General features: G+C 28.8%; 1 protein-coding gene across 1 annotated transcript; it reads left to right on the top strand.

Annotated features, from left to right (window-relative positions):
- The first annotated feature begins 433 nt into the window (after positions 1–433).
- LOC100166847 (growth hormone-regulated TBC protein 1) lies at positions 434–5,120 on the top strand. Its single transcript, XM_001947726.5, has 7 exons — positions 434–701; positions 825–1,026; positions 1,109–1,342; positions 2,981–3,141; positions 3,253–3,361; positions 4,028–4,213; positions 4,287–5,120. Exons 1-7 carry the CDS (start codon positions 682–684, stop codon positions 4,398–4,400), a joined length of 1,026 nt encoding a protein of 341 aa, XP_001947761.1. The 5' UTR covers positions 434–681; the 3' UTR covers positions 4,401–5,120.
- The last annotated feature ends 5,831 nt before the right edge of the window (positions 5,121–10,951 follow it).

The raw sequence follows: 10,951 nt of genomic DNA, 5'->3' as shown, positions 1-10,951 counted from the left end.
CCTACAAGTTTTTTCTAAAAATAATAATTTTTTAAACATTTTTTTTTATTAATGAAAACGTAGATTTTTAATTCCTTTGATTCCTAACATCTTAAATCGTGGATCGTAATTCGTAGTTATGGAAAAAAAAATGGGAACATAATATCATATTAATAATCTCGATGGAGTAAGTTGTACTCTGGCAGTTAATTTAACAGCTGTTCTATCGCTTTCGATAGCCGTGTGCACTACGAAGATTAAAATGACATATACCATGAATATATAACCATAATTAATATTATTCTAGTCTTCATGACGTGCACTACATTAATATTGCCCGCCCGCTCAAAGCAAGATTATGCAACAATTTATACGAAAGACGATGTAAACTGATAACGGATTTTCTGATGATAACGATTAACGGCGAAGGCCCGCGAAGCGCGATAGCCGGACGGACGTGATAGCAACCGTACACGATTGACTATTATTATTATGATCATATTATAAATTTAAATATAATACTATCACGACGTTACATTAGCTGGACACACTACAAACGATTGTTGCGACGACAGACCGGTCGACCGGCCATACTAGTAGCTGTATAATAATTAGTACTTCACTGGTTGCACGTCCTTACCGGTCTTAGAACGTCTGACTAAACGCATTTTGTTTTCATGTGCGCCTTCGAACGCGTTAGAAATGACAACTTCGACTTTCAGGTGAGTTTTCCCTGGAGATAATCACATTACGATGTGTTGTCTTCACTCTGTTATTTTTATTGTTATTGTTTTTGTTGTTGTTTTGTCTTTGCGATTGTGTTATTTGAATTTTCTCGCCCACAGCAAAACCGACGAGTACGGTTTCGTGCGCCCTGATGATTTCGATTACGTCGAATATGAAAAGTTCATGTCCGTTTACCTAAATTTACTTACCAATTATTCAATGAAGTGGGTACGCCTTTTGTTGAACAATTCACAGATGAAGAGAAACGCCAAACTTAAAAAGTTTGTACGCACAGGAATACCACTGGTACTTAGGGCACGGGTTAGTTATACGTCAGTAGATATATAATACTTTAAACTTTTTGTATCGTTTTGAAGTATGTATCTTACTCGTGTGTTTTTAGGTGTGGACTTCTGTCAGTGGTGTGCAAAAGTTAAAGGACCGGTATGGACCAGATATGTATAAACAAATGCTAAGGAAACCAATTAATGAGGACATCAGGAATATTATCACGGTCGATGTTCCACGAACATATCCAGACAACATTTTTTTTCATCCAAATTCTGAAAATCAAAAAACATTGTTTAGGATACTATGTGCATTTGCAGCATGTAATCCAGAAGTAGGATACTGTCAGGTATATTTTAACTTTTATCTAATTTAGTGCTCCTTAATTTCACTTACCTATATTGTTTTATTTTACTACATACTTTGGATTTTCAGGAATAATAATTAAGTATTTTTTTAAAAACATAATGAGCTGTAAAGATTTTTAATTAGTTTATCTAAGACAACTAACAAATTATGTACCTACTCATTTAACAATTTAATTTAATTTAACTTCATTAACTATAAAATTAATCGCAAAATGTAAACAAGTAAATTTTGTTCAATATAGGTTTAAACAAACATTTAAAAAGTAAAACTATAGAATTCAAGTAAATTCAAGCCAAAAATATCTTTATTCATTTTTAATTAGTAAGTATAATTAAATAGCTCATTAATCATTATTAACAATAAATGTCCAGTACCAAAGAAGGAGTTTTGAGTTCAAGGCAACTAAGATTATAATTATCTCTATTCAAGACCAGTTGACTTAAATAATAAAACTATCTTGTGTTACATGTATGCCTTCTTTATTTTATAAAATAATAATTTAAAATATAAATTAACTTATACCATATGGGTATTTCAATAATAATTTTATTATAAAATATGAATCAAAATAAAAATATTTAAAAATTGGCTTGAATTTTGCAATGTTTTTTATAATTGAAGTAAATCAAGTTATTACTTGAATGTTGCCAAAGAAATACCTATCTAATATGTAAGAATGTAACATGGACCAATGTGTTCCGGATTGTATTTTATTTTGTTTTTTTGGTCAATAGATTCTCAACATATTGAGTACCTAAGTATGTTTGCGATGAACCTGCATAATAATATGTTGAAATGCATTTTTTTATTTAAAGAATCGTAGAGAACATTAAACTGACAGAATCGGGATATTCACCATACTTAGGTATAACAGCTCAAAGTATGCATTGATATTAAATATATGGATGATCAATTATATAGATGATCAATCATATCTTTACTAAAAATACACTTTTAGCGACTTGGACCAGCATAACAGAAATAAAATCCATAATTTTTTACTTACCCCCTAGCATTTAAGTGACAAAGAAACAAACATTTAAACAGTGAAATTAGATGTATAACAATGTTACACTTAACAATGGTATATTGCTATTTTTATGTTAGCTTTACATACAATGCCAGTATCCATAAATTTAAAATCAATGGGATAACCAAAAAGTACCAACATTTTATTTTATGTTAAACTATTCAGTTATCTGTAATAAAAAAAAAATGTTTTAATATTTTTTATTAATTTATTAAAGAAAAACCTGGCTTGCACCCAGGTTATATATGATATGGCACAAAAATAATAACATGCTTTTCTATCATGACAGTTGACAGTAAAATAGTTAATAGAGTATACATTTAAACAACTTTAAGACTTTATTAAATTAGGAATGACAAATTGTCATTATTTTAGTTTCAATATTCATTGATATACTTTAATTTATTTAAGATATTTAAAAAAAAAAATGTGTGCTATGTTCAATCAAATATTTGTGTAGCCAATTGTATATATATGTTCATACTATACTCATAATAATAATGACTCATTACTTCATAACAAATTTAAGCTTAATAGACTAAATTATTGTCAAATTGAATTTAAAAAAATTAAAATTGGTTTTTGCAGGGTTTAAATTACATAGCTGGTTTATTGTTATTAATTACTAAAAATGAAGAATCTTGTTTTTGGTTACTGAGAGTATTGGTGGAGAATATACTACCAGACTATTATTCAAAGACAATGGATGGTGTCATTGTTGATATTGAAGTTTTTTCACGCCTAGTAAAGTAAATAATAATATTCATTATTTTATACTATAAACTGTGTTAAACAAAACAAAATAATGTATTTGTACACTTAAATTATATTGTGAACCTAATTTGAATTTTTTTTTTTAGGAAAAAATTTCCTGAAGTGTCTCAGCATATGAATGATTTAGACATGCCATGGGCGCTAGTTGCTACTAAATGGTTTATTTGCCTTTTTTCCGAGGTTTTACCAATTGAGGTACTAAATTGAATTTTGTATTGTATATTTTACTCTACTACAATGAAGTATGATTTTTAATGAGACTCCTTCCATTAAACTGATTTAATAAATATTAAATATTGATGATTGCGCACCTATTTTCTTGTCATTTGAATCATTAAATCAGCTTTACTCCTTCTTTAAGCCTTTCTCTTCTCCTAAAATTTTAACCAGTTTAATATCACCACTTTATTAATTCTAACAGTTTTGTTATTTAGTATTTTTATTTAGTATCTTTCGTAATCATATAAGTAAAGGGAAAAAATTATTTTCATTTATTCATAGATAATAATTATCTAAATAAATGGTAAACCTACTAAATGCTAATATTTCTATAGAAAAAAAATATAGTTTACTAGTAAAAAATCTAACACGCTCTTAATCACAGGTGGAAATGTAGTTTTAATTATTTGTACAGACAAACTAAACAACAGATACTAACTAGGTATTAATTAGTTTTGCTATACTAGTCATAAATCATAATAGTTATATTAATCTACCTATTAATTCATTAGAATTTAATAAAATGATACAGAACCCTTAAAATTGAATTGTTTTCATTTTGTATGAAAAATATGATAATTATATTGTGTTTATTTACGTCTGATATGTATTTTATATTATTACTGTTAAATTGTTTTTTAGACAACTTTGAGAGTTTGGGATTGCTTATTTTATGAAGGATCTAAAGTTATATTCAGAGTTGGTTTAATGTTGGTGAAACATTATAAAAAAGAATTGTTGGAATGTGAAGACATAGCATCATTGGCAGAATGTTTCAAGTCAATTGTTCAACGGCCGTTTCCTCTCAACTGTCATATATTTATTAAAGTTTGTGATTTGTTGATTTTATATTTATGTATACTGTTTAAGTAAAAATTGAATTTCTTTTTCTTTTTTTTAGCAAATGTTTACAGAAATTGGATCCTTACCTATGTCATTGATTAATGATCTACGCAGACAAGTATCTGCTGAACGTGATGCTGATAAATCTACCTATAAAAATAGAAAAGGCTGAAATTGTATAGCTATTAATTATAAGAGCTTATGAAATGTTTGTACAGATGAATAAATTCTAGTCCTATTATATTTCTATGTTGTAACATGTGGCCTATATTTAACATTTTGAAATCAAAGCTTTCAATAAATTATTAACCTATTAAAATGTATAATTTTTAAAGTATTATAATACATTTTAAGCAACTCTTTATAAATTGGTTTCTATGTTTATTATAAATTTATTCAGTTACATAAAATTATAACTTGTTTCCAAACGTTTTTATTGTATACATTATGTTCAATTTGTGGCTGTGGTCTATTTTTACAATGTTTAAATAGTAATAAACCCAAAACAATCTTTTGTTACATTTAAGTTTTAACTATTTAAGTAATACAAACCGCCATGTAATAATGAGTAAATTATAGTTTAAACAAACTTTTATAAAAAATGATTTTGTATTGTAACATTTTTTTTTTAAGATTAAGGTGTATTGTTGAATTATTATAATGTGTATCTCAAAGAGCTAAAATAATGACAGTTATTTTTTAAATATGTATTTATTTTTATCAAATAATTTGAATATTTTTTATATATTTCCATTAATGAATTGATATGTGACTAAACATATCTGTGCAATTGTATAACTGGAATGTATTAGTAATTATTATTTTAAGTGTTTGCCATAATATTATTGAGATAATATGTTTTGTGTATGAAAATAAATTCAATTTTATATGATTTTATCATTATTTTTCATGGTGAAATGTGAATAACATACATATTTAATTTTTTTTTTTTTTAGTCGTTAATGTACTGTTAAACGGAATGGATAATTTAAAATTGCTTATTATCAACTAGTTTTAGATAAAAAAATATAATGTCTTACAGTTTATAAGGCTTTATGTAAAGTAATATCCTACTCGCCATCATTTTATTTGAAATTTTGAACAGACGATTTTGGAATTGAAAAGCTCAAAAAGCTAAAAATGATAAGTTGACAATAATAATATATAAAATACAAACAATAGGTAGACGAATTGATTTTTTTATAATAATAATTAATATTTATTAATGTAATGTAATACAGTTATTTTATTTTTAATATCAATAAAATGAAGACAGATTTCTTTTTAACATAATTTTAATATGCTAGGAGGAAACAACAGCGGTGCAAGCGTTATTCACTTGTCCACCTTATTAAAAATTAATTTGATTTTTTTTAAAAACTTACCACCTATTATTTTACCATCGTTCGTAGGAGTTAACACTATGTCTATGTAGGAGGTTACCTACATTTGTAGGAACTAGGAGTTTACCATTCCCCGTATTAACTAGGTAGTAACTATAGTAGATAGGTAGGTACCCTAAAAACTGCATTACCTTCTAATATATAGACATAATGTAACCTACACGAACTATTTTTATTATAGTATAAATTATAAACTTAAGTAGCTAGGTACATAGGTATATGTACATATATATATTTTTGTTTTTAACCCATGATCCACTTGTACGGGGTACCTACCAAAACATTTACTCCATTCAAACTTCACATGCACCTAATATTGTAATCGGGTTTCTCAGGGGCGGCTCCAGATGATAAAGTGGGGAGGGGTACGTAAAAGGGGCTTCGGGAAAAATCAATGATTTCTTTTTGTAATTTTTTTTTTCAACAGTATAAGATTGTTTAGATATACTTGGGGTGGGCGGCCTCTAGCCCTCCCCCCTTGGAGCCACCCCTGGGGTTTCTAATGACGTGTAGTCTTCTTAGATTGTGGTAATATCATTGATCATTTAGATTACATAACTGACCAAAAATAAATGTATAATATTTATTGTTTCCGTTATTACTTTAGTTTTCATTTGGTTGTCTCCAATCGTTGTTTGTAGATATAAGCGCCGCCAATCCGCCATAAGGCCCGTTTCACGTGGACGCGTATCATACGCGCGCGATTTTAGTTTACATTGATTAAGTTTATACGCGCCATCGTCGGCCATCAGTGGCGCGTATGAATTTAACCAATGTAAACGAAAAACGTTACCTATACGTCGCGTATGATACGCGTCTATGTAAAACGGCCCTAAGGCAATAAGGCATGACTGCTAAACTGCATAATATTCAGCTGCGAGTAGTCGCTAATCACTATAGTAAGTACTTAGGTACTAACTATACGACTACACGAGTTATGAGTGTTTTTAGTGTCATCACTTTTTATGGATTTAGTGTTTTTTCTAAGTTTTATGCAATTTGCACGAACTAGAGAGATATTGTAAACTTGTGTAGTTTCTTCAAATTATAAGCTTGTAAAATATCCATTTTCTTCACTGCAATATAAAATATCATACATTTCTGTTGCCTATAATCTATATGACTATATATAGATATTGTCTAATCAGTAATAACAAGTACTTACCAAATTATAGGTATCAATAATGATAAATAAGATAATCTACATTCAAATTTAAAATAGGTATACATATTTTGTTTTGGAGCTGCTTAAAAAATATGTTAACAGGTTTTATACGGAGGCGAATTTTTACCCCGCGAGGGTAAAAGTGCTACTTATCGGTAACCACACAAGTGTTCACTGGTTAATGGTGATGTGTGTACACTGTGATGCACGGTATAGGTAGGTATCGTTGGTATCGTATAACAGCTGTGACATTGTAATATTTTTTTAAATTATTTTTTTCGATTTTTGTCTATTTTATTTGCCAGGTCTAGTCCACCGCAGTTATTGCATGCCACATGCCCACATTGGAACTTAAAAGACATCCACCCAGAGGAATTTCTTAAAATACTAAATAACATGTAATTACACTAACATAGGTATAACGCTAGTCTCGACAATCATAATGATTATGATAGGCACCTATTATAGGTAGGTTTGTACGATATTATAAATTATTGGTTTTACAGCATTTTACAATCGCGCGATAGCTGCTGCTGCAGTCAATATACTATTATTACTTATTAGCTGGTACCTATGTTCCTATTTCCTTATATATATATATTATGACTTATGACTTTATGAGTTATATTTATATAATATTAGAATATTATGTACATAATACATTTAGGTATAGCCATATAGGTTGTAAACGCGATAGTGTAGGTACACTGCGGTATAAATACCTTTACAGTCTACAGAGGACTGCGTGAGTTGTTCTTTTTTTATACATATTGATGTAGAAACACGCTTGTTATGTTAATAATTTATTTATTTACTTTTTTTTTATAGCTTATACTAACAACAATAAAATTGTAGACGGTAAACAATGGTTGGCGACCCGACCCGTCTAATCTCTCTCGGCGCGCCATACCTATTTGAACAATATAAACGAGTAACGGCCGAAAGTTGACTTTTTTTTTAAAGCTATAACTCCAGTCATTTCATTCCCCTATCATTGGAAAATTATAAATTATTGTATAGGTAAGTTTACCTAACAAGAGCGTCTGAAATAGTGGGGGTAACGGTTGCAGCGCACCTCCCGGACTTTTTTTGATACATCTTTTACGGTTTATATAGGTAGTGTAACAGATAAATATGAATATGATCATAATAATAACATAATATGAGTCATAGTATCCAAATTAATATTCAATTAATGAATATTTTTATTTATAAAAGTAAATTTAAATTAGGTACCTACCTAAGATTACAGGCGATGAGAGCTACAAAACTGGTAGCGTTTCTTGAGCTGCGTGTTGATGTATATAGACGTACCTATAGTTAGTAACTACCTACTAAATATAATATTATAATAGTAATAAATAAGCCAATTATAGTGAGCTTAAAATTATTTTTTCTGTTTTCTAGTTTATTAACATACATTATTAAATTTATTTAAAAGAAATCATAATAGGTAGTCGAAAAATGTATACATGTGTTACATGCCACCTATAGACTATGGAGTATGGACCTAGATTTGCTTCCCTTAAAAATGTCTTTGGACATCTTTGATACCTACCGCTTGTTTTACTAGGTAGTAAGTACCTACCTACAAATTGATGGGTTCGACGGCTGCAGCCGCGTATTCACGGCAAATGAGAACGTTGGGAGGAGCGTGCGCAGACTTCAATTTCTGTCCGAGCCTGGAACAATTAGTATCCTAATACTTATAGAGTGTACTGTTTTAACAGTACCTACCCATAATTTTATTTTAATATATCAACATACATTCTATTTGTAAATTATTAACTGTATATTATTATAGTTAAGATTAAAATTAATAATGTCTCATAATATTTCACGGCTCAGTGCACGTCAAAAATCTATATGTCTATTAGTTAACACAGTAAACACTATAAATAGTAAATAGTAAACAGTTAACATACTGCTTATCTTAATATTAAACAAATACGATATGTCATAGATGTACACAATGTTTTTGTTAGATGAATACAATTGGTGTAGCTATCGGTGCACACGAATATTTTAAATTTTGTTACAAATAATATTTCCATGATCTCCATGAATATTATTAATATTAATTAAATGAATAATTATTATTAACTATTATAATAAAATATATATATATTTGATACGTACATTTTACCATGTCTCCAAAATATTTCAGGTCAAACCTGCCGACCCGCCTCGTGCGTATGCCTATAATCATTATTATGTATTATATATTATATGAAGCTCCGTCACTCCAGCAGTCCAGCACCTTAAGTTCTAAATTTTTGTACCAAAATTGCACACGATAATGTAACCATTTTGTAACTCAGTAACTGAATGTAACGATGATAACTTTTTTTGTAACTTACAAGGAAGTTCAGAATTCCAAATTTTAAATCTGGGTGCTGGAGTGACGTTACCCGGTACCTTTCAAAATGGTTTGTTTGATTTGAAAATTTCACAAGATTATGAAACCATTTTGTAACTAAATATAAACCAAAATTCCATTTACAATGTCGATTGTATCAATATATCAATGCGTTATTATTTTCTTTTGCTCTCTCAATAAACCTAATCAATTTTCAACCACAAATCGATAAGTTATTAATTTTAATGAATTATTCAATTACTGCATTTTTTACTCCGTATACTATAATTGATACCTTAAAAAAAAATAGTCCTTAGTAAAAAAAGTTTTAAGTCCCTTTTTCTTTTTGTTGGTACTGTAAATAAATTGTAACATAATTCTATCATTCGTCATTAAATTGTTTGTCAGGGACAAGCTACTAGCGAGGTATAATACTAAGTTATAACTTTATAAACTTCATTTCATTTTTGTTCATCTTTGGTTATCATAAATACCAACAAGGATGTAACACAAAAATACAAAATAGGCAAGAAAAAAATGTTGTATCCAGCTAAAAAACGAATAAAATGTCTACTAAAAAACTATGCCGTTTCTTGTAGATTGTATTTAAATTTCTTATTCTGCTAAAAACGTGAAACAAAAAAAGTGCACACACAACATAGAGAAAACAATACAGTTCTCAGATCTCAATTCTTATCATCGCTTCACCCTGCAGCTTCTATAAATAAAATAGGCATTTAAATATTCATCAAATAACGCCTGTTAGGTCCGGGCATAGGTAAGTACGTTTTAACCAGTAAACTAATAAATTAATATTCCTTTCGATTAGGGACTTTCGGTATATTAGTGAAAGCCTAGCGCGGCAGTGGCGTATTTACGGGGGGAGGGGGGTGACCCCCCTTAGCCTTTTTTTTTTTAGTCTGTACTCATAGACTTTAATATACGAATATACCTATTAGTATGTCTGTACCACAACTGTAATCACCTGTAATCAGTAATCACAAAACACAACAAACAATGTATGAAATCTGATAATATTATAATTAATAAGGAGCGAATATAGAAAAAATTATACACAATCTCTTATCTCAGTGGACCAAATGATAACGTTTGTCACTGATTTGTATCCACACTGTCCTGTATTCTATTATTAGATCATAAGCAATCATATTTTGATAATATGATCTAATATTCTATTTCACAGTAATTGGTTATGATAATCATTAATCTATGCATACTATTCGGTGTTCTGTTTATACTTCATTGCTCAATTAGTCAAATAATAATGCATTGAGTATTAAAACCACGATTTAAGAAAGATTATATTCGTGATTGAAAGTGATATTTTATAGTCAAATTTACTTTATTTATATACTATATTTTATTTTTCGATATAATTTACCTACTTTTTCAATGACATCAAAAAAGAATACCTTGTTATCATTTTTCACAAGCAATAAAAAAATTCGAAGAGAAAATGAAAATAACGAGACTGAAGTAAGTGCTAATTTTTGTGAAATTTGAAGTGTAAATTCAAGTTTTTGTGATATTTAGACGAACTCACCAGGAAGAAAAATTACAGTAGTAAACAAGTCTGCAGGTACCGCACTTTCTTTAGAAAGTTTTAGTGAGGAATCGAATTCACGATCACAGCAAGTAATTAATTATTTCAAAAAACTAAATTAGTTATGCTTATATAGGTTTATATGCTTTCATGATCAGTGGTAACAGCTTATACATTTATAACTCACTTAAATATATCACTTATATTATTTAGGCATTATATTATATATTGT

This window comes from Acyrthosiphon pisum, chromosome A1 (genome assembly GCF_005508785.2).
Source record: "Acyrthosiphon pisum isolate AL4f chromosome A1, pea_aphid_22Mar2018_4r6ur, whole genome shotgun sequence".
Classification (NCBI taxonomy): domain Eukaryota; kingdom Metazoa; phylum Arthropoda; class Insecta; order Hemiptera; family Aphididae; genus Acyrthosiphon; species Acyrthosiphon pisum.
This window is presented reverse-complemented; position numbering and strand designations above follow the sequence as displayed.